Source organism: Anopheles gambiae, chromosome 2, assembly GCF_943734735.2.
Source record: "Anopheles gambiae chromosome 2, idAnoGambNW_F1_1, whole genome shotgun sequence".
NCBI lineage: Eukaryota > Metazoa > Arthropoda > Insecta > Diptera > Culicidae > Anopheles > Anopheles gambiae.
In genome coordinates, this window is record NC_064601.1 from 80,302,460 (window position 1) to 80,327,312 (window position 24,853).

General features: G+C 42.6%; 5 protein-coding genes across 5 annotated transcripts; 3 read left to right on the forward strand and 2 right to left on the reverse strand.

Moving 5' to 3' along the window:
• The first annotated feature begins 1,663 nt into the window (after nucleotides 1–1,663).
• Nucleotides 1,664–3,439, forward strand: LOC1274882 (cell division control protein 6 homolog). The gene is made up of 2 exons (XM_314072.4): nucleotides 1,664–2,205; nucleotides 2,270–3,439. The coding sequence occupies exons 1-2, from the start codon at nucleotides 1,835–1,837 to the stop codon at nucleotides 3,309–3,311; spliced, it is 1,413 nt and encodes a 470-aa protein (XP_314072.4). The 5' UTR covers nucleotides 1,664–1,834; the 3' UTR covers nucleotides 3,312–3,439.
• Nucleotides 3,440–3,586: 147 nt separating this feature from the next.
• LOC1274883 (intraflagellar transport protein 46 homolog) lies at nucleotides 3,587–5,022 on the forward strand. Its single transcript, XM_314073.5, has 4 exons — nucleotides 3,587–3,807; nucleotides 3,884–3,953; nucleotides 4,044–4,396; nucleotides 4,479–5,022. Exons 1-4 carry the CDS (start codon nucleotides 3,622–3,624, stop codon nucleotides 4,905–4,907), a joined length of 1,038 nt encoding a protein of 345 aa, XP_314073.5. The 5' UTR covers nucleotides 3,587–3,621; the 3' UTR covers nucleotides 4,908–5,022.
• LOC1274884 (rubber oxygenase) lies at nucleotides 4,933–8,506 on the reverse strand. Its single transcript, XM_314074.5, has 6 exons — nucleotides 8,257–8,506; nucleotides 8,023–8,134; nucleotides 7,739–7,945; nucleotides 7,552–7,677; nucleotides 5,560–5,670; nucleotides 4,933–5,486 (listed from the first exon to the last, which is right to left on the reverse strand). Exons 1-6 carry the CDS (start codon nucleotides 8,288–8,290, stop codon nucleotides 5,018–5,020), a joined length of 1,059 nt encoding a protein of 352 aa, XP_314074.4. The 5' UTR covers nucleotides 8,291–8,506; the 3' UTR covers nucleotides 4,933–5,017.
• A 394-nt stretch (nucleotides 8,507–8,900) lies between these two features.
• On the forward strand, nucleotides 8,901–9,813 carry LOC5667184 (dynein light chain Tctex-type 5-B). Its single transcript, XM_061640501.1, has 4 exons — nucleotides 8,901–8,915; nucleotides 8,984–9,070; nucleotides 9,253–9,345; nucleotides 9,448–9,813. The coding sequence occupies exons 1-4, from the start codon at nucleotides 8,901–8,903 to the stop codon at nucleotides 9,811–9,813; spliced, it is 561 nt and encodes a 186-aa protein (XP_061496485.1).
• Nucleotides 9,814–9,845: 32 nt separating this feature from the next.
• LOC3289915 (uncharacterized) lies at nucleotides 9,846–11,193 on the reverse strand. The gene is made up of 2 exons (XM_558577.3): nucleotides 10,376–11,193; nucleotides 9,846–10,285 (listed from the first exon to the last, which is right to left on the reverse strand). Exons 1-2 carry the CDS (start codon nucleotides 10,881–10,883, stop codon nucleotides 10,173–10,175), a joined length of 621 nt encoding a protein of 206 aa, XP_558577.3. The 5' UTR covers nucleotides 10,884–11,193; the 3' UTR covers nucleotides 9,846–10,172.
• Between the last annotated feature and the right edge of the window lie 13,660 nt (nucleotides 11,194–24,853).

The window sequence follows — 24,853 nt, forward strand, 5'->3', positions numbered from 1 at the left end:
GGTCCTAGGGTTGGCAAACATTTTGAACCATTTCTGAATCTGAACTTCCTTCTATACCTTGAAGCTGAAATTGATTTCTAGTTTAAAAAAGCTAATCTCAACCTACAATTGGTACTAAACTTGCCTCATTCCTGGAGTATGACCTAAACTTATTTGAACTCTGCAGGATCATGAGAATATCCTAAACGTGAAAGTGACCCCAAACCCATTCCAATCGCTCAACTACCACGAACCTCGTCGAATTTGTTAGCCTCTGCCACAGAACCATCGAGGACGGCCTTCAGGTCGATGCCGTGTACACGGACATCATGACAGCTTTTAGATAGTGTTCCTCACGCCTTGCTACTGGCCAAGCAGCTTCGATACGATTACGCACTAGACAGCTCTATACTTGAGCGTAAAAACTGAGTCAGGGATCTTGGAGTGCTCCTTGATGAGAAGTTGAGCTTCCATGACCAGCTTGACGACGCCGTAACCAAGCCGTAATTCAATGCTGTCTGAGATCGTAACGAACATGACAAGTCACGAACTGCATTTCTAAATTGTATTCGTTCTGTGCGTCTTTTATCGACTTGACAAGATTGTACTAATTTAAAACACTGGAGTATCTGTCGGTCTCGTATTAGTCGGTCTCGTATTAGTCGGTCTCGTAGTACAGTCGTCAACTCGTACGACTTAAAAACATGCCCGTCATGGGTTCAATCCCCAAATAGACCGCGCCGCCATACGTAGGACTGACTATCCTGCTATGGGGGGGAACAGTGGCGGATCTAACGATAGGCGGACTAGGCGGTCGCCCCCGACGGCATTTCAAGTTTACTGTTCAATATCCCAACAACAAGTTTAGTTTAGCCACTAACCCCCCCCCCCCCCCCCCCTGGGCACAACAACATTTACCATTTACAGGGGCCTCAACTCGTCTTTCCGCCTAGGGCCCCCGATACCCTTAATCCGCCACTGGGGGGGAATCAATTAGTCACTGAAAGCCAAGCCCACAAGTGGGTACAGGCAGTCCTTGACCGAAATCGGTTGTTGAGCCAAAGAAGAAGAAGAAGGAGTATCTGTCTCAACATAGGGTCTTCTGTCTCTTGAACCTGCACAGTTTCTGAAACTGATATTAAACATTTCCCAAATGTGGAACCGATACTGAAGCTCTACTGAAGCTACCCTCTTAACCAGGCGTCAAAGGTAATTCCAAATATTTATCGCTCATGGAACCAGGTTCAGAATCCATGCGAGCAGTTCCTGAATCCGATTCCAAGCATGAATCCTAAACTACATTCGAAGCTTCATTACTCGTTAATTGTAAACATTAAATTGTAGACATTAAGTGAGAATTTTACTTCATATCAACAAATCTAGCACGACGTATTTATGACTATCTATTTTTATGTAACGGAAAAATTAAATTAAATGCTCTTGTACGCTCCATTCCCGTATGCCCATCCCTACAATTTAGCGTCTTGTTTGATAGTGATGTACGTAGCTTTCGCTGAACATTAGTTCCAGAAGAATTGTATTGACATTTATTTTTAAACCGATGTCCATCTAAGATGCTGCAAAATTTTAAAATCTAAATTGGTTTTTAGATATTTTAGATAAAATGTTTGATTCAAAAATTGCCAAACAAACCTATCCAACATTTGGATTCTCCCACTAGGAACGGATCGCATCGCCGGATAGGATATGATTCAGTCTCGGATCGTGCTGAACATGTCCCCCCACCACTTTACACATCAGCTGTTGCACGGGCGGGAAAACGAGACAGCTTTGTGCGCGAATTGTTCACAGCAAAATAACGGTGAAAACAGTGCCCAAGCACACAAGTCCGACCATGCATCGCCGCACGCGCCTAAGTTTACGTTCCTCTTCAATCAACGACAAGGAAAACGAACACGAACAAGCGCAACTAACAGCTTCGCCCAGAAAGCGTCGCTCGAAAGTGCCGGACAATAGTGTGAAGGATGCCGAACTGCCGGAAGAAGACGGCGCTAGTTCACCGAAAAAAGTGGCCCGCAAAGCTGGTCGCCCTCGAGTACTACCACCGGCCGAGGAGGACGTGGAGGAGCTGGAAGATGCAGCACACGGTACAGGTGCGTCCGATTTGGTAGGGAAACTGCCCGAACGGGAGAAAGAGTACGATGAGCTGGTTGGCTTCGTGGAGGGTGTGTTGAGTTCCGATGGGTCGGGAAGTTTGTACATCAGGTAAGCAAGACTATTCGCTGGCTCTTATCGCAATCGGTTAACGCGTTTCTGTTTCCCTTCTCAGCGGTCCGCCGGGCACGGGCAAGACGGCCACCCTGCAGCGGATACTGAATCATCCCTCGTTCGCGAAGAAGCTGAAACCCGTCTACATCAACTGCACCTCGATCAAGAGTGTGGGCAGCATCTACAAAAAGATCTCGGAAGAGCTGGGCCTGAAGGTGGGTGGCACCACGGAAAAGCAGTACCAGGGAGCGATCGAGGCGCACCTGGAGCGAAAGCACAAAACCATCATGCTGGTGCTGGACGAGATCGATCAGCTGTCGAGCAGCAAGCAAACGATCCTGTACAGCATCTTCGAATGGCCGGCCCGGCCGACCGCCCGGCTCATCCTGATCGGTATTGCCAACGCGCTCGATCTTACCGATCGGCTGCTCGCCCGGCTGCAGGCCCGCTGCGAGCTAAAGCCACAGCTGATACAGTTCCTACCGTACACGAAGCAACAGATCGTGGCCATACTGAAGGCTAGTCTGGACGAGTCCAACTCGCTGTCGCGCTTTCCCGAGGCGGCCCTGGGGCTGCTTGCCGCCAAGGTGGCCTCCACCTCGGGTGACATCCGGCGCGCCCTGTTCATAGCGCGGCGGCTGGTCGAGAGCGCGAAAAAGGAGGACCGCAAAACGGGCTCGTCGGGCGCGCCGACCGTGGTCAGCATGGGCCAGGTGATGGCGGTGCTGAAGCAGGTGTACGGTGCGTCCCAGACGCTCGGCAACGATCTCGAGGAGGGTTTCCCGCTGCAGCAGAAAATTCTCATCTGCTCGCTGATGCTGATGCTGAAGCACGGCAAGAACAAGGACATCACCGTCGGCAAGCTGTACGATGTGTACAAGGCGATCTGCACCAAGCGCAACATACAGGCCGTTGACCAGACGGAGTTCATCAGCCTGTGCACGCTGGTGGAGACGCGCGGCATTGTCCGGCTGCAGGGCAAGAAGGAGCCGAGGATGCACCGGGTCTGCCTGCAGTGGGACGAGCAGGAGGTCACCTCGGCCCTGAACGACAAGCAGCTGATTGCGAGCATCCTCAGTGATGTTTCCTGCTTGGGGAAGTAGTAGTGTAAATGCGGAATTGTTTTGAGCTTATTTATAGTGAATTTCTTCTCCTCCGTGAGTGTATGTGTGTGTGTGTGTGTGTGTGAAATTTGTGACGAAATTTAAATAAAAGAAGAAGAAAAAGGAAATCCCTAGAAGAATTGTACGGATAGAATGAATCCGAATAAAATCGTTCCGACCGTTGCCATGGTGACGCGCCCCTTTGTTGCCCCAAACAAACGCTTATTTGGAGTAGAAGAAAAAAGCTGCCCTCCAGAGAAAACAACCAGCCGGGTGGTGCGTTATTTACGCACGAAAGCTACAGTGAACGATGGATTTGTATGACGAAATGTACGAAATTAAAAATGGCCGCGAAATTGACGACAGTCCACCGCCGGATCTGGACGTTTCCGGTTCGCTGCAGTTCATCAACCAGGAGGACGAGGACGAGGACGAGGAGGAGGAGGAGGATGACGACCACGAGGACCATCGTTCGGAAGAAAGGCCACTGAGAAAGGTAAGCACCGGGTGGGAGTGTGCGAAGGCCCAACAGAAGGATGAAGTAATTCCATTCTTACTTACCCGCCCGGTAGGAAAGCTTCAACGAAAGTCATCCAATGAGTTTGCTCGAGGAAGTACCGAAAGCGGGCCGTATCGGTGCAGGTAAGTTGCCGTTTAGATAGTGTCTGTTGCTTGTTAAATGTCACCTCTGCTTCCCTTTCTGTCTGTATGTTTGTGTCTGGGTTTGTCTAGAGTCGAACCCGAAACGAGACAACCTGCGTAAGCACGATTCCCTTACAGACAGCAGCGCCAGCATGTCGGAGGACGAGAAGGAACCGGCGAAGAAGCTGGTCGAGGAGAAGGAGTTCAACCCGAAGCTGTACGATAACATCGACGCACCGAGCGAGGTCAAGGATCTGTTCCAGTACATCCCGCGCTACACGCCCCAGCGGATCGCGATCGACTTCAAGCTGAAGATCTTCATCCCGGAGTTTATACCGGCGGTCGGTGATATCGATGCGTTTCTGAAGGTTTGCCCACCGGGCCCGGTGAGCGAGAAGAAGAGCAAGAAGCTAAACGGTCACATCCAGAACCTTGGATTAATGGTAGGAATGTGGGGTTGTTTTTGGTCACGCCTTTCAAAGCCGCCACTAATGATCCCTTTTGCTCTCTCTCTCTCCGCCACAGATCCTGGACGAGCCGTGCGGCGACCAGAGCGACAGCGTGCTGCTACAGATGAAGCTACGTTCGATCTTTACCAAACCGATCGAAACACCCTCGGCGATCGTGCGCAGTGCGCGCGATATCGATCGCTGGATCACGGAGATCCAGTCCCTGCGGGCCAGCCAATCGATCCAGAGCGTCAACGCGCAGAAGCAACCGGTCGTGAACATCGACAGCCTGATGTCGGAATGGCCGGAGGAGATGGAGCGGACGCTCGATGCGCTTGGGTTCCCGCCCGCCCAGCTGGACTGCAGCCTAACGAACTACGTGAAGATCGTGTGCAACATTTTCGACATTCCGCTGCCGGCCGGCGAAAGCCAGACGGACTACATCTACGCACTGTACAATCTGTTCAATCTGTTTCTGGCCATCAAGCAGCAAAACAGCCTCTAAGGGCTCCTAAGCAAAGAAGACACTGTTTGTAGTCGTAAAAAGGTTAGTTTGCATTTCACCAAAGTTACATAAAAATAGATAACAGATAGCTTACAGATCGCTTACAGAGCTTACTTCAAGATGCGTACGTACGCATCCGTCACACCATACGCGTAGATGGCCAGAAACGGGAAGTAGGTGATCAGAAACCGGGACATTACCATCTGCATGTTAAAGTACCACCGGAGCAGCGCAATGTTTAGCAGAACCGATTGGATGTAGCACACACAGTAGAGGATAAACCGGGCGTACCGGCTGAACTGTTCGTAGGGCCGAAGACGCGATTCCGATTCCTTCACACCCGGCGTCGCCTCATCCGCCCAGTAATGATAGCCCGGTATGTTGTTAAGCCGCATCGTCAGGAACAGGAAGCTATCGAACTCGACTAACGGATTGAAGCACCACAAACCTTCGATGAGCGCTTTGCCCATTTTGACAAATTCGGCCGTGCGATGGAGCAGGGCAGGTTGCAGTATTTCGTTCGCTATCAGCGACATCCGCTGCTCGGTGGTTTCGAACCGATCGGTGCAAGCGTTGAATCTGAAGGATGGAAGGAAACACGGTATTTACACGGGCTTTGGGAAGGAACTGGCGAAAGATCGCTGTAACTGACCTCTCTTCGATGCCCATCATGTGGCCAATCACGCGCCACATGTGCACGAACGCATCCATGTCCTTCGGGTCGTACTGGACGCCAAGCTTGCGGTGGCTAATAATGATGTAGCTAAAAGTAAACAATACAGGAATGAATGGGTTGGCACTGGAATTTGGCTTTGGTGTACAAAAAAGACCCCGTACTGGACAAATTTAATCATCTAATAATTATTTAAAAATATTCTAAATCAATTAAGCTGATTTGCGACACGTTCAGTTGGTTAAGAATGAAATGGAATATAATTTTACGGGGAAAAATTCCCAAACTTTGTGTAAAATTATCAACTGTTAGTCAACAAAATTAACAAAAGCAGTTTATTTAGTATATAAATTTAGAAAACACTCATGATATTTTTGTTTTGTTTATGCATTTTTTTTTAATATTTTTGTACCTTTATCAATCTAACACCTTCTTTGTACCTAATAAGAGAGTAAGTAAAAGTAATTAGTAAGAAACTAATAACCGACAACCTTTTTAAAAATACAATTCCCACTCGTGCTCAAGGATCGAGATCTTTTCATTTGCTTTTAAATTATAAATTAAAAATATATAAATTTTATAAATAAATTTTATTTATAAATTTAAATTAACAATCCTAAAACATTGCTTTAAAATACGATAATGTTCAAAAATATATATTTATTTAAAAAAGTTGCTACAATTAACAGTTTCAAAACTGTACAGCAGAGGTTGGCAAAAAATATATATAAAACATATACCGTATGGATTGGAATTACGGACGCTTAAGGCATTTTTGGCATTTAATATTTTCTTATTAATTCAATTTTAATCGGTCAAACTTATGCATTGCTCCCGTTTCTAAAGCAAACCTTCTACATTTAAGAAAAAAATAAAGATTTTCAATAGTTTTACTCGAGACATTAGAAACGATCATAAAATTGCATCGATATTTTGATTCAAATTCCCAAAAGTTTCGAGCTCATGTTTCAAAGTAGGGACATTTTGATTCAAATTCCGGACAGCCTCAACTGCAACACATTTTTCTACTACACATTCCGGACAACACAATTTTAGTTTTTAATTTAATACAGAATTTAATACATGATTTAGTGAAATTCAGACCACAATATGATAAAACACTGTTGCTATCAGGTTTATAACTACTTCTACAATTGATTCCGATGATCTTCAATGCATATGGACAAGATTAATAGGAATTTTAGACGAAATTACACTGTCGTCGGTATGAAGCAAAACTGCTAAGAAAGCCTCAGGTGGTGAACTACCGACAGAAAATATTTATTTACTGTGGCATCAGGACCTACTAGAGGTCAGACACATTTTTAATTGGTTCTAGTACATCATGGCAATTAGGCAAAAAATAAAAGCAGTATGGCCAAGGACTGAATATGAAGAAATTCAATAAAAACAAGCCGAATGTCCGGAAATTGAAGCTGTAAGTAATTTGCATCATAACGGCAAGTGCGCAAGTTGTAGCTTTGTCCAATAGTATAAAAACAAAAATTAAAAAATTATCGCTAATATAATTTAAAACTGTATTTTACGCCCATACAAGCTTTAAAGAGTAAATATTTGTTCATAAAATGTAAACTGTGTGTTTTCTTTTGAATAAAATATGTTTTTAAGTAACTTTTTGAACATTTATCCAAACCCACGATTTTAATGATCTCTTTCTTCCATCATTAGGAGAAAATAATTTTAGGAAGCTGAACAACATATTAAAAAAGGTATTTTTCATAATTGTCCAACGCATTCTCTATCCGCACAATTGAATGGAAAGTTCAAAGTTCAATTAATTGCAATGTGTTTTACTCAAGACTCAGAACATTATTTTCGTACACATTCTAATGTCGTTTGTTAGTGCGATTTTTTTGTACAATCCAGCAAATCACCGGAACCCGGTCCGTGTAATCATCTAATGATCGGTTGCAAGAGGTTAATTACTGTTTTTTTTTGTGCCATACTTACCCAATGAAGCCAAACTGAGTGATCGCCATGTCTCGCTGGGAGATGATCATGCCCGGACGAACGCTCGATGCCTGTCTGCTCACACCGGCGTGAGTTTTTCTCACAAACGATATCGATTTCCAGGCTCTGGACGAATTAAACGAATTAGATTACAAACTAAACGTTATTTTAAATTGAATACTATTACCTAGACGTGGGAACGAAATCCTCGAAGTACCATTCCAGCGTATGCATGATGGTGGCAACGTAGCGCCGGTAGGCCGTCCGCGGCTCGGACGATTGGTTTGTGTGGACCAGCACGCGCAAAATCGACGGCACCGTAATGATGGCGAGCAGTCCGCACAGCTTACCGACGAACATCGCGTAAAAGTTGCGCCTGAAGTAATCTTGTGCCCTACAAATGGGGAGAAAATCCGGTTCATAACTCCGATCGATTTCACCTCCATTGTGCAAAAATCCGTTTTCCAGTACCTTTTAATCTTCCCATCGTCGTACCACTCGGGAAGCTCGATGTCGCCGTAATCCACCGAAATGTTCGCACCCTGTTCGAGTGTCTCCAAATAACTCGCTTCCGGGCGATTCCCTGCCAAATTGGTCAGATTGGCCACGACGAGACGAAGAGAAAGCGCGCCCAACGGACCCAAGCGGGCAGAGGAGTGGTAAGTGGAAGCTGAAGAAGCGAGCAGTCAATCAGCATTTGCTTACCTGGACCTACGTCACTGGTTTCTGATGCGCCCATGGTGCATGTGCAGGATGTTTCTTATCGGATAAGATTGTGGCCTCGACCGAGACTGCAGAATTTGGTGTTTTGTTGTTTGTCCTCTCTTCGGGAAAGGTCGATTCCGAGGGGTTACGCGATTATCTTTCGACTGATCGTATTGTTCGCTGCATTTTGTTTACGTACCGAGCAGAGCGAGATGATTGCTGCTTGGTTGGCGATGGGGGAAAGAGGCAACAGATAGCACAGAAGACGTACCGAGAAAGAGAGAGAACGATGTGAGAAGAGAGTGCGCGAGCGAGGGTGTGAGATGGGAGTACCAGTGAGATAAATTGAGGAATTCCAAGCGTTTTTAACCCTTGAAGTACTTTTCACGTAATTTAAATTGTAAAATAAATTCAAATTGGTTTTTATCTGAACTATCTTTATAATTAGTAGAATCTACATACAGCCGTCCCTCACTGGTTGAACATCGATTGCACGCTAACTATTCAATGTTTGCTGCATGCATAGTAGGCTGTGATTTAATGTTTGGCAAAAAGCATTTCATAACCCCAAAAAATTCTCTAATTTAGCTTCATTTTGTTACTAGTTTTTCTTTAATTAATACTATTTTTTTAAATATTAAAGCATGAAAAGCGCCAAGGTAAGATGTTTTCAGATGTATATACAAAATCTAATTTATTTCATTGCAATTTTCTCCCTTCTAAAAAGGATGGAGAAAAGGCGAAACGTCCTAAAAAAATCGGGTTTGTTGATCCACAAGGAGATACGGAGACCTTGGACACGCGAAAAAGCTATGTAAGTGTTTGTACTGTAATTTGTTAGAAAAGGTTGTTAAAACATTCCTAAAAATGCATCTTTCTTCGGTAGCGGAAATCAACATATCCCCGGGAAAGTTTGTCAGCTCTAGCGGTAAGACAGGTGTGAAAATGTTTGAAAGAAATATTTTAAAATCATCACTCTCTCTTTATCTCCGATAGCGAAAATCCTCCGTACTGATACTGTCCCGCCTGATGGGTCCGCCGATGACTTCCTCAAAGATCGACCGGGGCCTGTACGATCGGACCAGCATGGTAAGGCGGGTTTGGCATTTTTGTTCTCCCCCCCCCCCCCCCCCCATTTTTCCCCCTGAACACAACAACACGCGTGGCGTATAACGTCGTTCTATCACGCAGTACGTAGTGCCACGGTTTCAAAACACGTTTCGGATGGAGTCGAAGAACCCGTTCCGGCGCGAGGTGATGCAGTCGATGATGGGTCACTTTTTGCACACCTACCTCGACGAGTACAAGTATGTGGCGAAGCGGGCCAAACGGTTGGCGGAAAATTTAAGCGAAGAGTTGCGCAATCAGTTCAAGCTGTGCCAGTTCGAACGGTACCGGTACGTGGCGCTCGTGACGGTGGGCGACAAGAAGATGCAAAACTTCCGGTGTGTTGCCCGCGCTCTATGGGATCCGGAGAAGGACGATTGCATCAGCTGTACGTACGAGGCGCCACCGTTCTTCGTCGTGGCCAGCGTTTGGACGGTGTATTATGAGTGAGTGCGCCTTTTTGAAATCTGAACAGCCGGGCATGTTTTAATACATTGGCGTTTATTAGAAATTCTACTTCGTTTCGTTGAGCGATTAATTTAATGTATGGAGATGATGAAGCTTGGCGTGTGGACCCTGTCTTCCCGTTTATCCATTCTTTGAATGGCTCTGGGTAGGGGCGAATAATTTACATGCTTTCTATAGCTAGACACCGACATCATACTCTATAGCTGGTCACTAGACATAGTGCGTTCCCTTTATGGCGCTGGTTTAGAATGGGGAAACTGCATTTACAAGCTGAGCTGGAGTTCACGTGCACAGCAAATTCTACGCTATTAAGATAAAGCTTAAACTTCATAACCTAACTTCTACCTATTAGCCTCGTCATACGTTCGTTTCGCAGGAACAGTAAGCAGTTTGGTCGTAGCAGGCGTCGATGCGCTCGGGTACAGATCATATTTGGCCGGTTCCAGCATCGAATCTGAAATGCGATCGAAGCAAAAGCATTACCTTTCCGAAACCTTTCAGTTGGTTTGTCCAACCCCCACCCCACTCCCCCCCCCCAATTTACCTTCCTCTCCCTGCAGTGCTTCGAACGGAACGGGACTGCCGAGCTTCCGTTTCTCTCCGCGAATCGTGGGCGCATCACAGGCAAATTCATCACACGAAACCAGATGCGGTATATCGTCGATCGAGTTGCAGGAATCGTACCGCATCGAAATACCTTCGCTCGACTCGAACGAACCCTGGGACGATTCGGGACCGCACTGGTCAAAATTCATAGCTATTTTCTTCTTCGGCACCTCTTCTTCTGCCCCTCGTGCCGCTTCGTCAGCCGATACAGTGGTGGTTGGCTTCGTACGCGCCAGCCTCAGCCCACTTCCGGAAGGCTGGGGCGTGCTCGTGAAAGAGTAGCGCGCTGAATGTTGCTCCTCAGCGCACGGTTCCTCAATGTCGTAGTTAATAACCAGCGCTTGCATCTGCTCCTCGAACTCCCTGGCGTACTGCGAGTCGGAGGAATTGACGTACGGGCTCTGGGATTCCCTGCGCAGCTCGCGAACGAAACTGGAGTACTCCATGTTGCTTCCTACTCCACTTTCAAGCAGTTCTTCCGGGCGGTACAGTTTGCGATGCTCCGATTGCTGTGATTGCAAGCAAGCACACACAACGAAACTGCGCTGGAGTGGTTAGCAGCTTACAGCCGCTATCTTGTAACTATGGCAACGCGCACTAATGCAGAATATACGCTTGCTTTGGTGTACATTGCTCAAGAAAGTAAAGCTAATCGATAATAACTTAAACTAACTACGCCACAGTGCGGTCGATCGATTTTTACTCGAAGCGGGATATTTTGTTTTGGTTTCCTTTCGACCTTTGACAGCCGTTTGCGTCCAAACAAACTGAAGTGCCGCGGTTACAATCCAGGCTGGTTCATGGTGGTGTGGTAGCAGCCATTTTGAAGTTTCAAATATTAACGGAAGCTATCGGAATTGTTTGTGATGGTGCAAAAAAGGTAAATAATTTCATTACACAAATAAAGCTTAAAATACAGTAGAACGTCGATTAATCGGGGGCGGATTGACCGGCGGGCGGCTTAACCGTGCGCATAAATGTGACAGCTGTTCAAGCGTACGGCGAAAATTTGCAGCGATAGTCAAGTAGGCAACCAATTTTTTGTGCAGCTCTGTAGTTTCTAGTGATATTTTCGAAATTCATTTTTGTTCATGAACAGTTGTTAAACCTATAATTATTGATTAAAATAATATTCTACTAACGATTAATTGATTGATTCAAGGTGAATTAATCATAAAACTAGTGGATTTTATAATTTTTATATGAATTTGACATTTCTTGGACGATTATCCGTGCAAATCGATTAACCCGGCATCCGCCCAGTCCCGAGCTGCCCGGATAATCGACGTTCTACTGTAAGTGATGACAATCGAGTATCAAAAGTCTCTAAAATACAACCCAAGCGCCACAGATTAAGCTTAAACGACTGAAAAATTAAATATCCATAGAAAAAAAAATGAAAGCTCCACAGCTTCATTGGTTTGATCAATAGATGGCGTATTACAACTCATCATTATATTGCTATCCTTTTCTTGCAATGTGTTTCGACAAGTTTCATCTTATCATGACCTTTATAGCCTTCTAACTTTCTGAGCAAAAATCTATTTGAATGGTCGTGTGGTCACAGATACGTGGGTATCAACACCAACGACCATTACTCAAATCTCACTTGCTTCAGTGCTGGTGGTTTCCATTGGAGTTTAGTATTTAAACAATCGTATCGCTGTTCTAGTTCTAGCGATGCATAACTTCAATGCGAAACCATACAACAGTACAGAGGATATGAGAAAGCTCTCCTCCAAGCGATGAAGCTCAGCTGGTTGGGGTATCCCACCAACAGAGAGCGCCACCAGCTTTTTCGCTATTTTTAGAATGCATGAGTCCTTTGCCGTCTGCTAAACGAAGTCTTTCTATATTCCGTTTAGGTAGAGAACTTGAGTCGTTTAGAGGCCGTTTAGTGGTCGTTTAGTGGATTTGTGGCACTTGGGAAGCTCATCAAAAATACTTCCAGTAACCCAATGAAGCTCGATCCCAAGTGCCACAAATCCACTAAACGACCACTAAACGGCCTCTAAACGACTCAAGTTCTCTACCTAAACGGAATATAGAAAGACTTCGTTTAGCAGACGGCAAACGACTCATGCATTCTAAAAATAGCGAAAAAGCTGGTGGCGCTCTCTGTTGGTGGGATACCCCAACCAGCTGAGCTTCATCGCTTGGAGGAGAGCTTTCTCATTTCTTCTGCACTGTTGTATGGTTTCGCATTGAAGTTATGCATCGCTAGAACTAGAACGGCGATACGATTGTTTAAATACTAAACTCCAATGGAAACCACCAGCACTGAAGCAAGTGAGATTTGAGTAATGGTCGTTGGTGTTGATACCCACGTATCTGACCAAACGACCATTCATATAGATTTTTGCTCAGAAAGTTAGAAGGCTATAAAGGTCATGATAAGATGAAACTTGTTGAAACACATTGCAAGAAAAGGATAGCAATATAATGATGAGTTGTAATACGCCATCTATTGATCAAACCAATGAAGCTGTGGAGCTTTCATTTTTTTCTATGGATATTCAATTTTCCAGTCGTTTAAGCTTAATCTGTGGCGCAAAACCTGGTCGCAAAAAACCTGGTCACAAAAATCTTGGTCGCATAATTCTTGGTCGCAAAAATCTTTCACGGATTTGGAAAACGCATTACAGCGTATCTTCAAAGCTTCCTTTCAAATTTCACTTTTAAAGTTTTAATTGGAACTTTATCTTCTGGATATCAGCCGATATCTGAGGAGTGACTTTTGATCGTCATTTAACATTCAAAGCACACACTACACGGGTCAAAAGAGAGGGGAAGAACCGTTTTAATCTTTTCAGAATGCTTGGCACCGGTCAACATCGCGCCTTCCGCCAAACACAACTACAAATCATTAACTGCTAAATTCTTCCAAAATTACTTTATGGCATTGAAATAGCTTCCCGGAAATGGAAAAATGTCCAAAAATAAATAGCACCACTCTACTGCAAGAATTAGGAGACTGCAACCTCCTTTGTACCAATCCAAGACCCATAGGAGCTGCAGGACGAATGATGGAGAAAAACATCAAGGCCGATAACCTTATTCAAAGGACAAATGCCGACTTCACCACGCTAACACTCCCTTCAGTCACCAAACTCATCCAAATCGGTAGTCGCCCCTGGTACTGCCGCTCACCACAAATAGACTGGACCATCAAAAATCAGCTTCGGGCTGGTTGCAATAGTCTCATTGCCAACCGTCATTTTGCTAAACTTGTTCAGAAAAAAATATCATAACCACCATCTCATATTCACAGACGGATCAGTACAAAACGGTTCCTCTGGCTGTGGAATCAACTCCAGTATCGACAATAGCGCCATCCGACTATCAGACCATACCTCAATCTTCACCGTAGAAGCAATAGCCCTGGCAATTGCAGCTAACGAAGACCTACGCAAAGACAAACCCAACGTGATCTTCAACGATAGTGCAAGTGTTCTTCAGACACTTGAATCTGGAACCACTCTGCGCATTCTGCTGGATTCCTGACCACACAGTTATTCAGGGAAACGATATTGCAGACCGACTTGCCAACGCAAGACGTAATAACCTGGCCTGCTGCCATAACACTCTTGCACGCCGTGACTTCATTCGCCTTAGCAAAACCATCATCGCCAATAGTTACGGTTATTGGGTTAGCAGCGGCTGCTCGCTCTTGAGAACCATCAAGATCACCACACCACCATTAAAAGACCATCCATTACATCAAGACCAGAAAAATCTATCGCGACTTCGGATTGGACACACCCGGCTCACCCACACCTTTTTATTGCAAAAATCCAGCCCACCACTATGCAGTTTCTGTGGCGTCGACATCACCGTCCGCCTCATCTTAACCGAATGCCATGGATATACTGCAGAACGCATCACCTGCAAATTGGACCACTATCTTCTCACCAGACAGCTATTGCCAGCGTAAACTTTTAAAATTCCTCCGTATTACTAACCTTTATAAACCTTTATAAACGTATTACTAACTCTAACCAAAACCACATGAATAACAGACAAATAATTTAATAAAATCAACGGATAGTTTTAAGGAAATCGAGACTTCCCGTTATAAGGTAATTGCAAGCCACAAATGGCTTCCAAAGACGAATGTTAGATTTTAAGTATTTAATTAATTCACCGATTAGAAGAGGCGAATGAGCCCAACGCCCAGTAAATAACAAAATTCCACATGGACCACTTTTAGCGATTGAATAGAGCAGCTTCAACATGCCTGTTGTTACGTGTGTGTATATTGCAATCAAATATAGACACTAGAGCATAAGTTTGCTGAATCCACGAGAAAAACCAGTGCTTGGAGTACTCTACTACAAGCAATACGGTCAATACTTCCTGACCATGCCTTGACTTTTCAATCTCTTGTTTTGTCTGTTTTATACAATATTAATTCAAGCAAGAGGATTCTGTTTGCAAACTATATCATCCATATTGTTGGAAACAACACTATTGTGATTGATTTAGAAGTCCTGAAATGTCCATTGTAAATCCTGTATGTCGGTCCCTTCATGAATCCCTAACACTGTTTGTAAACGAGTATTTAAGATGTTTTTAATAAATATGCTTAAAAAATCTAAAAATGCTTTAGCCTTTCCTTGATGTTGATACTTTATGCTTTGTAAATATGTGCAAAGAACGTCATGTTGCGTTATAAGCTCGTTAGTGCCGAAATAAGTTTCATTTAATAGTTTCAACTGCTACATATTCGAGAGGAGTATTTGGAAGATTTTGTTTTGTTTTTTTTTGTTTTCTTTTTTTTATAGAGACTTTGAGCCTCATTCATCAAGTCGTGTTGATCACTACATATTTGTTGCAGTAGGGCAATGAGGGGATTTCGGTATAGAACAAACAGGTACATTGATAGGGGGTCACCCTGTCTGACGGAACGATGTATAGGGAAGGAAGAGGAATGGCTCCATTAACAAGGATGCGTGAATGAAACGTAACTTCGCTCCTCCTTTTAATCAATTTGCAAACGACCCAAGAAGAGTTGTCATTTTTTATAAGTACAGGTGTTAGCATGAGTTCGGTTAGAAAATTTATTTCTAACTTTTCAAAAAGCATTTGATTGTTTGCCCCATGAACCCATTTCAATTTCTTGTGTACGATTCTTATCCATTTTTTGCAGGAATAATACAAACATTTTGGAGAGTATTCAGGGTCACATATCTTATCAAAATTGTTTTATGAGTGTTAATACTGATGACGGCTTACGGTTTACTAAACTTTGCAGAAGATATGAAAATGAAAAAGTAAGTGATATATTTTCTCACAGTGCTCAACAACTTGTATCGCCTTAAAGTGAAGTGTGAATGACTATGAGGTTGTAATTCTCAGGTACATATTCAGATCTTAACGATCATAAGATATTCTGCTGAAATAAGCTGCATGTTAGCCGAAGGACTGCGTGCATGCTCGTGTAGTTGACCAATACAATGCAACCAAGCATGTATTGGTCACACCAACTGTTTGAGTATCACATCTGATCATCACAATTGAGTATGTGATGCTGACATGGATTTTTGTTTCAGTCAGAATTTCAGTTGTCAGAAATGGCATTTACAGTGACGTTTTGCAGTACTGATTGTAACTACCTGTTGGATGCGTTACGCAGCGGAATAATGAGATGCACGCTCCGCGAGTGCATTAGTGGGTTTACAAGCATTAGTGCCCTCTATCTCGATACCGATGACGATCGTTCTCTCGGTACTGATTGATGTGAGGGGTTAGGTAGGGAGAGGTCAGGAGAGAACAAATAGTTAGAAGGGTCATTTCGGTCCGCGACACAATTAGTGCTCAACAATCCTCCGGTACAACCAAATATATAATATAATAAACGATGAAATAATAGAACATAAAACTACCGAAAAGTATTTCCTCTTTTAAGGAAAGTAAGCCTCTTGTCGTACTTAGTGATGGGTGGATATTGTAGACTGCGCACTGAGGATTTCGGCAATGTTCAGATCGCAGAATCGATCAAGTCAAATACCCAACCTAGATGACTCATGCCACTTCCTTGAAGTTTTATGGAAATAAAACTAATACAACAATTATCCGCAGTACGCGATTTTCGATTCACGAGAATTCGCAGTACGCGATCCCTCCAAATTTAAGAGCTCCATGTTTTTTTTTTATTTTTTTAATATTTTGATATATTTTATGCTTTTTTAGAATTTTACTAATGTTCAAAAAGCATTCTACATCCACTTAGTGCAAAAGATACTTGTTTTACAACAAAAAAACTTCGATTCAAAACACTTCGTCGATATTTTTCGACCCTCGAACCAGTAGTATAAACTCTTTTTCCATAGGAATCTGCTATATGCGAAAACTCGAGATACGATTCTGTGCTCGGTCCCGTGCGATAGAGTACATCGGATAATGACTGTATCGCTTACTTCAGCAGAGACTACCATTAACAAGTACATGATGTGTTTAGAAAAGTGAATTGGAAATTAAAAATCCTTTATTTTAATTTTATCTGCACACGTTAATGATGGTGTTCGTAATTTCCGATAAAGAAACGTTTATAAAATGTATCGCAAGTCATAAAAGAAAAAAATTGAATGGTGAATCTCTTCAGCAAAATGCATCCCTACCGTCCGGATTAGGAATGCAATCCTGTGCTACCAGTGATTTCTCGTAAATTGTGCATCCGATCGGAATTTTTAAACCTGCCTGCCGTGGTAAAATTGCACTCACTCGCAACGACCCACAAAGACCGTGGTAAACGTTTGCACATGCTCAACCATTCGTCCTACTGAATCATCCTGAATGCTAAAAACGGGAGGAACAAATGGTGTTGCTGGTAACATTTAACATCCCTTGGTGCATTTTATCCGTATGTCCTGTGTACACTTCACCTGTATTGTGTACGCGTTAGGGAACCCGGGATCCTTGCTCCCCAGTGATACACCTTCCCTTTTATATCCCTTTCTCTCTCTCTCTCTCTCTCTCTCTCTCTCTCTCTCTCTTTCTCTATCTCACTCTCCCTTTATTTTTCTCACCCAAGCAATCTTTTGATAATGTGCAAGCAAGGGGTCCGGTACGTAGTGGCGGTATACTGACGGACGATGGTGATGGCTCGCTCCATCGTTTGCAAGCACTCGAGGGCTCTTAGGGTGCAGAGATCAAAATGCAATCAATTTCATCATGCATGACTCTCCCGCAGGTCCACAATTTTCCGACAGGCATTGCGTGCAGTTTGCGTTTGCGTACGTTGGAAGTGCGTTCTTTCGGTGGCGATGGCGATGGCGCAAATGGCTCTCATTCAGGGGGAGCTGTTTTCCATTTCCCACCATTCTACCCGCGAATGAAACGCATGTAATGGATTATTAAGTACACAATTCTAACCACTCCTCGCACACTGGAGCAATGCAGTAATCAAACATGTTTTTGCATTGCACCCATACCTGGAGTGTAGGTTGTTGGCGATTGTAAAATGTGACCGGTCTGATGCAGGGGTACAGTGTTGTGAACGAATGACGAGTCATGTACTGTGCATGTGTGTGTGTATCTGGTATGTTGAAGTTGGATTATATAAACTACTCGTGAGGCACTGGGTGGTGAATAGGCACACATATCACAGAATGGACGGATCTGGCAATAATCGTCCGCAGGGAATGGATCGAAGATATCAACGCCTGGCGACCACTCCACTTCAGCGGGAATTAATAGTCTGGTAGGTGGGGATTTAATCCGTGAGTACTATTTTTTATTGCTGCAGATGTTTAAAAATTCGTAACAAAATAATGAGAATGAACATATAATACCAAATGTCTTAACTGCATTTTCAGTTTAATCTAGAGCGAGATGTAACAATCTTAATTACGAAAAGATCAACGATTATTCGTGGTACAGTCGTCAAATCGTACCACTTAACAACATGCCCGTCATGGGTTCAAGCCCCGATAGGACCGTGCATCCATACGTAGGACTTTACTGCCCTTGCTATGGGTAATCAATAAGTCCAGTGGCGGATTTAGGGTATGGTGAGCCCTTGACCCGATGGATTTTTAGGGTATCTCTGATAACTTTTATACATACATATACTATTAAATACATACTATCGACTGCTATCTACGGGGCTCCTGCATCGAGAAGGTCCCAAGCGATCGCCTAGACCGCCTACAGTTACATTCGCCGATGAATAAGTAACTGAAAGCCAACCCACTAGTGGTATAGGCAGGCCTTGACCGACAGTGATTGTTGTGCCAAACAAAAGAAGAAGAAGAAGAAGAAGAAGAAGAAGAAAAAGAAGAAGAAGAAGAAGAAGAAAAGAAGAAGAAGAAGAAGAAGAAGAAGAAAAGAAGAAGAAAAGAAGAAGAAGAAGAAGAAGAAGAAGAAGAAGAAGAAGAAGAAGAAAAACATCCATTTGTGATTGAAGTATCCCTAGTACAGCGATCGGCAAAGTCCGGCCCGCGGGCCAAATGCGGCCCGCCGCAACATTCAATCCGGCCCGCGAAAGGTTTTGACTGATTTTGAAAGATGAAAAGTAACTATTCATATAAAAAATACTGAATATCTTTTAGAATAACATTTTATACCATCGTACTCTTTCAACTTTAATTAAAGTACTATGGAATAACGGATCGTTTGGTATGTTCGAACTCGTGATCAATATCCCCGTAACGTTTACATGGAAACAATCGACTTTTTTTCGGCTGGCTGTAGAACAAAAACTAGGCAAGATAATTTATTTACATGTACATCATTTAATTGCAACCGTTAATATTGCATGCAACTTTGCGATGGGAGAGCATTTGACTTTCGCCAACGCAAAACATGCAATAAAAAGTTTTAAATATAGTGAAACAACTCCATACATTTTCACGAGTTTTTTTTTTGTTATGTTTTAATCGTTCCTCTTAATTTCACACAAACCAGTTGGTTTCCCTATAAATTTGTTTACGGATATTTTCGATCGTATTTGAAAGCCAAAACAAATATTAAAGAAACCCTTGTTGTTTTAACGAGAACGACGATTCCACACTGTTGCTGTTTACGAGTACAACGATTGTCAATGTGCTTTTTCATAAGGAATCAGTTATCATTTTTTCTGACATGGCATGACTTGTCCATAGAGCATTTTTATAATTACTGAATCTATGTTTGCTTCGATAATTTTTCAGCCTTTCAGACTTTTGTATCATTCCCGGAATATCTTCAATTATTTTTACGGCGTTAGAGGATGGGTTTATCAAGAAGCGATATTGATCCCTTTTTGTAGTTTTTTTACTTTTCAAATGTTTGGCCATCTATAGCTGATTCTCAAATGATTGAAGATTACAATTAGTTTTTAAAGAAGGTATCTTTAATTTTGAACTATGCTTGGATGATATAATTACAGAAAAAGAACGATAATAACTAAAATGTTTCTAAAAGATTAAAATGTAATAATTTAAGCACATTAATAAAAAAAACGCATCCTCCTGGCCCGCGGCACTCGATCATTAACTAAAGTTGGCCCATTGCCTCAAAAGTTAGCCAACCGCTGCCCTAGTATATTTGTAAATAGCTTTTAGCAAACAAAATAATTTAAATTTAAATTTGGTACTGTTCTTCTCTTTAGGTCGCTTTAGTGAACATGAAATTTCATTTTTTGTATTAAATTTCACTAAATATAATCGGACTGTTGACTGTTTGACTGTTTAAGATGAATTCAATAAATAATTATGATCAGTCACACATAACTTACATACACTTTACAGAACCATTCACAGATCTTGTAATGAATGATAAATTTTTTTCATGAGTGAGCAGCTCTTCTCTAAGTGTACTGTATCTAACATTTCAACTGACGAGAGAGGCTGTCATTGTGTTTATAAACACCTTCGTTTCCAGTTTTTTTTTTGTATCGAGAATAGAAGTTAGACTATCATTATGAAACGTATTGTAGTGATGGGTAAATTGCGATTTTTATTGGAGTCACATCTGATCTGATTAGGGTACATCTGATTTGCGAGCAGAAGAGCCAGCAGAATGGTAGTCTTGGGTAGAAGAAGGGTTTAGCTTAGGTTGGAGAAGCTAACGTCTGGAATCCGACTAAATCCGGATAAACTCAGATGACTTAATTTGATTTGGAATGAATTTTAAAGGATCAAGATGAGTTCGAATGAGATATACAAATTGACTTTTGGTGCCGGCGTGTACACAATATAATTAAAATTTTACAATCTACGTACGATACATAAACTTCCAGAAGTATTTTGAGTTGTTAAAAACCAGACAAATAAATCGCTTTTATTCAAACTATTCAATTGCCCAGTATATTTTGAAACAATTATTATTAATTATTTTTTACTTTGTTGCATGTTAAAACTAAAAACGAAAGATTTGTACAAATAGCGGTATCATCGAACATGCTCCTATGGGTATTAATTATTCCAAGGAACATTTACAAGATCAAATATTAATATTATATTGCACAAAAAGTAAATCTAAAATTTTACTCTGGCACTCCAATTAAGGAAGGATGGTCAAATGTGCCACAGATATGTTGCATCACTGATCACTTAATTTCCAATCGAAAACTCATTTACATATTGCCGAATTGCCGCATGGTACCATTTCGAGATGAAACGTGTCGGGCCCGACGATAGTATCCATTCGCTCTTATTCATGGACTCGTCGACATGGAAATGTGGTGCTGGACATATTTTGCTAATTCGGTACCGAAATTTTCCAAAACTGCCAGCAACATACCAATCCATCCCCATTAACCTCACATCTCTCGAATCTATCAACCACGAAAAGCTAATTCACTGCGCTTCGCATTCCACTCTGCGATTACTCTGCAACAGCAACGGCTCATGGAGCAACCACATTTTCAGTGCCCAAGTGTACGACTCAACTGGACAGCCCTCAGTCACACAGCTTGCAGAGCGATCGATCAAAGAAATTACTAAAAAGCCCGACAATCTCGGTACTGCGCTGCAGAGAGGCGAGTGCGCTCTGTTTCGCTCAAAATCCGATTAGTGATGAAATGTCAGCCACGAAGTGGGTGCCAACGGGCACCAAAGCACGTACCGAGCTGCAATTAGGCAGCGGATAATTGGCATGCCTTTCGTGCGTACCAGGGAAAATGTGCAAAACTTCAACTGAACGCTGTAAAATGGGCACCACTTGTCGTGACAGTGGCCACGCACAGCAGCGGGGCCATCTTTTGCGAACAGTTTACGGTGCAAAGCTCCGAAAAAAGGGACGGGGAAATCAAAATCGTCCCATCAACCCCGGTGCGTCTGCCGGCTCGGATTCGGTAGCGCTGCTGTCACCAGCACCATCAGTCTGCTGCAGAGGCAAAAAAGCACAACTTTTCGGAGATTCGGAGATGATGCGGCGGAAAGATTGATGTCGAAGCCTATTACCCCGCTATCCTGGAGGGGGGGGGGGGGGGGGGGGGGGTGGGGAGACCGCTTTTTCATGCGGTCCTTTGGGATGTATTGTGCTGTCCAAAAATCAGTAACACCAACCGGTACGCGCCCTCGTCTGCGTGCGGGGCTATTGTAATTCGGACACTACCACCCCTAACCTTGTCCGATTGTAGTAAGCCGGCGCCCATGAACCACACCGCTACACAGTGGCAAAACGCGAACAATGGTTTTGTTTTTATGGATTGTATGTCCATGCCGACGAAACAAAAAGCTCGCTCGGTGCAAAAACGAAAAGAAAAAAATAGGTTCGAACCCGAAATGAAATGATGCGTTCCCGCCTCTTTGTTGTCGAAGAAAAGGATATCGGTCCGGTTACGGAACACCTCCCGTGTGCCGTGTGTCGATCAGACGAAGTGCAGGGAGAGCACGGCAATGATTAAAAGGCGTGCGTACGTAGGCATTTAACAGATAGGCCGATAGGACTTGGTTCGCTGGGGGAAAAACAACACATTCCGGTAAAAATCCGGAACAAAACCTCGAACCGAGAATGAAAAAAAAGGTACGATGGCGATGGCCTACAGCCGTTTGCAGCGGGAGATTTGCTGTCCGAGTGGACGTTTCATCGAAAGGGATGGTTCGTTTTATTTTCCACCCTTACCCTTCTCATCACCGAGCAGGGAAGCTTTCCAACTCCTTATCGGCAGTCCCCCCGATGTGTGCGTGTGTATGTATTGTGTAACTGTTTGGATCCACCGTTTGCTGGGCCGGGCGATATCTCTCGTTCACCTCGGGTTTCGATGGGTTCGGTGGTAATATATTTGATGTCCGTCGTAAAATGGATGGACGGTGAGGTATTCTACTGCCCTTGGGAGGTGTTTTTTTTGTTTACGTCACACGGGTGCGTTCTCTCCGTGCCGTCCCCGGAGCCTTTTTTCGCGATGTGATGAAAATGATATTGCCAAGAAGTACTGGACGGTATTTCTTTTTTTGGTTCTGTTTTACGAGTGTCTTTCAAACAGTGGTGGAAAGAAGTTTCGTGGCCATCGTGCGCGGAGATATCGTGGGAACAGAATATTGGGCTTCCCATACTGAGCCCCCCCCGATGGAGCTATGCGTTACGATGGTGCCGTTTGCGTTGAGGGGGCTTGGGCTTTTAAATGTAGCCTACATAAAAGCTCTTGTTTTGATGTGTTTTATTTTCTTTACGGTCGCCGGTACTGATGATTGTGCCACTCTTGTTAGGGAGGTTTTTTTTGGTGGTAATTTTTTAATGTAATTGAACGGAGATATTGATATAAGTCTTAATGTACAAGCTAAGGTGAACGTATTGAAAGTGGAACTGTTATGTATAATGGCAAGTAAGTAAAGATTTAAAACTTTTTAGCCTAATTATTTCATTAAGTAGAAAGAAGAAGTTTTTTTAGAATGTTTTTAATTGATAATGCTCAAGAATACATTGGTAAAAATCCATCTCAATTAGTTTTATCTGTTATACTATGAACTGGACGCAAAGTAATGGAAAACGAACATTGTATTACAAGTAAGTTAAAATGGTATGTTGTTTTACATAATGTAATGATTAATAAAACCGACTAAATTTGTTAAAAAAGTGTCCTCTGTCTTAAGTCGAGAAGAACAAATTTATATTAACAATGGAGCCCTTTCCGTTTTATGTTCGTTGGCTGAAATTTCAGCCTGTCAGCTGTGTGCATTGTTTAGCAGTTTTCGAGTAGCTATCTTAGTGGGTATAATGTACAGGTGGGCTTATCCCAAGGTGTATGAATTTAGAAGGCTGATTTTTATCGCTTCTGTTTTTGAATGAAGTTTTCAAGAGTGTTTTATGTATTCGTCAAGCCTCCAAAAAGCTCGTTTGAACAAAAGTTTTCACCCATCCTGTCAAAAAGTGATGTTCAAATTTGGTTTTAAAAAACATCTTATGAGACCACCTGGACTACATACACTTTAATTCTGGATTCCATCACCAGATATCTTTAATGTACCTTGGGATAAATGTAAACACCATCTTATTTTACCATTTTTCAAGCAGGCACTCGAATCTAGTTCTAGCTTTGAGGCTAGAATAATCTATACTGAAAATGAAAGGCTAGTTTTATGTGTGGTTTTGTATGGAGTGTTTACATGGTTTCAGCCTCCAACTGTCAAACTCCATACAAGAAACTGACTAGAATCGTGAAGGGCCCCAATTTTAGTTTTTATTTTTAAAATTGTTGTATCTAATAACAAAACAAATAATCCACAATTTAAACAATTACAAATTATTTAATGAAGATTTTTAGTTGTTCGTAGGGGTAAACGGACCAAAATGAGCATGCGGGGCAAAATGGGCACCCTTTGTGTAAGCATTATTTCACAGCAAGGATTAATTCCAAGGTTCTAAATGTACTCATTGGAGTGTTCTATGAACACTATAGTGTTAAGTTTTATAACCCGTAATAATAAAAAAAAACAAGAAAAATATGAAATAAGATTTCGTAGCAAATTGATGTATTTTTTACCTCTTAGAAAATAAGCTATAAACAATGTAACAGGGATGCCTGGAAGTTTTACATGCTGTAATTAAAAAAAGGTATATCGATACAATTTGTCGGAGGAAAGCAAGGCAATTGAATGTGAATTTTTATTATTATAACAAAAATATAAAAATGTTTAATATGAGGCAAAATGAGCAGTCATGCTTGGGGCAAAATGGTTAGGAGCTTTTGACATATGGCACATGATGGGGCGATGATGTTGTATTTATCCACACAGTAATGCTAACAGACACAGCTTCAAAAGATTCGACATCGTCTTTTAAAACGTATAAAAAGAGTTATAATTTTAAAAATATATTCTACGACATATTAAAATGGCTTTCCTGAACAGCCAATCCATTACCGAGGCGCTGTTGTTGTGGCACATATTGCCCCAGTGTTATGACGTTTCACATTTTGTTTACATCTGCCCATGTTGACCCTGGGCTATGCCCATTTGATTTATTTTACATTTTTTTCATATGTTTACGC

What these genes read in the sequence shown, in the direction of transcription:
- LOC5667184 (XM_061640501.1), top strand. An exon ending in TGGACACGCGAAAAAGCTAT is followed by an intron (nt 9,071 to 9,252) that starts GTAAGTGTTTGT and finishes TATCTCCGATAG; the next exon opens with CGAAAATCCTCCGTACTGAT. An exon ending in TGTACGATCGGACCAGCATG is followed by an intron (nt 9,346 to 9,447) that starts GTAAGGCGGGTT and finishes TCTATCACGCAG; the next exon opens with TACGTAGTGCCACGGTTTCA.
- LOC3289915 (XM_558577.3), bottom strand. Translation starts at nt 10,883, where the DNA reads ATGGAGTACTCCAGTTTCGTTCGCGAGCTGCGCAGGGAATCCCAGAGC. An exon ending in AGCACTGCAGGGAGAGGAAG is followed by an intron (nt 10,286 to 10,375) that starts GTAAATTGGGGG and finishes ATCGCATTTCAG; the next exon opens with ATTCGATGCTGGAACCGGCC.
- LOC1274883 (XM_314073.5), top strand. Translation starts at nt 3,622, where the DNA reads ATGGATTTGTATGACGAAATGTACGAAATTAAAAATGGCCGCGAAATT. An exon ending in AGCGGGCCGTATCGGTGCAG is followed by an intron (nt 3,954 to 4,043) that starts GTAAGTTGCCGT and finishes GGGTTTGTCTAG; the next exon opens with AGTCGAACCCGAAACGAGAC. An exon ending in TCCAGAACCTTGGATTAATG is followed by an intron (nt 4,397 to 4,478) that starts GTAGGAATGTGG and finishes TCTCCGCCACAG; the next exon opens with ATCCTGGACGAGCCGTGCGG.
- LOC1274882 (XM_314072.4), top strand. Translation starts at nt 1,835, where the DNA reads ATGCATCGCCGCACGCGCCTAAGTTTACGTTCCTCTTCAATCAACGAC. An exon ending in TCGGGAAGTTTGTACATCAG is followed by an intron (nt 2,206 to 2,269) that starts GTAAGCAAGACT and finishes TTCCCTTCTCAG; the next exon opens with CGGTCCGCCGGGCACGGGCA.
- LOC1274884 (XM_314074.5), bottom strand. Translation starts at nt 8,290, where the DNA reads ATGGGCGCATCAGAAACCAGTGACGTAGGTCCAG. An exon ending in GACGATGGGAAGATTAAAAG is followed by an intron (nt 7,946 to 8,022) that starts GTACTGGAAAAC and finishes CCCCATTTGTAG; the next exon opens with GGCACAAGATTACTTCAGGC. An exon ending in ATGATGGGCATCGAAGAGAG is followed by an intron (nt 5,487 to 5,559) that starts GTCAGTTACAGC and finishes TCCATCCTTCAG; the next exon opens with ATTCAACGCTTGCACCGATC.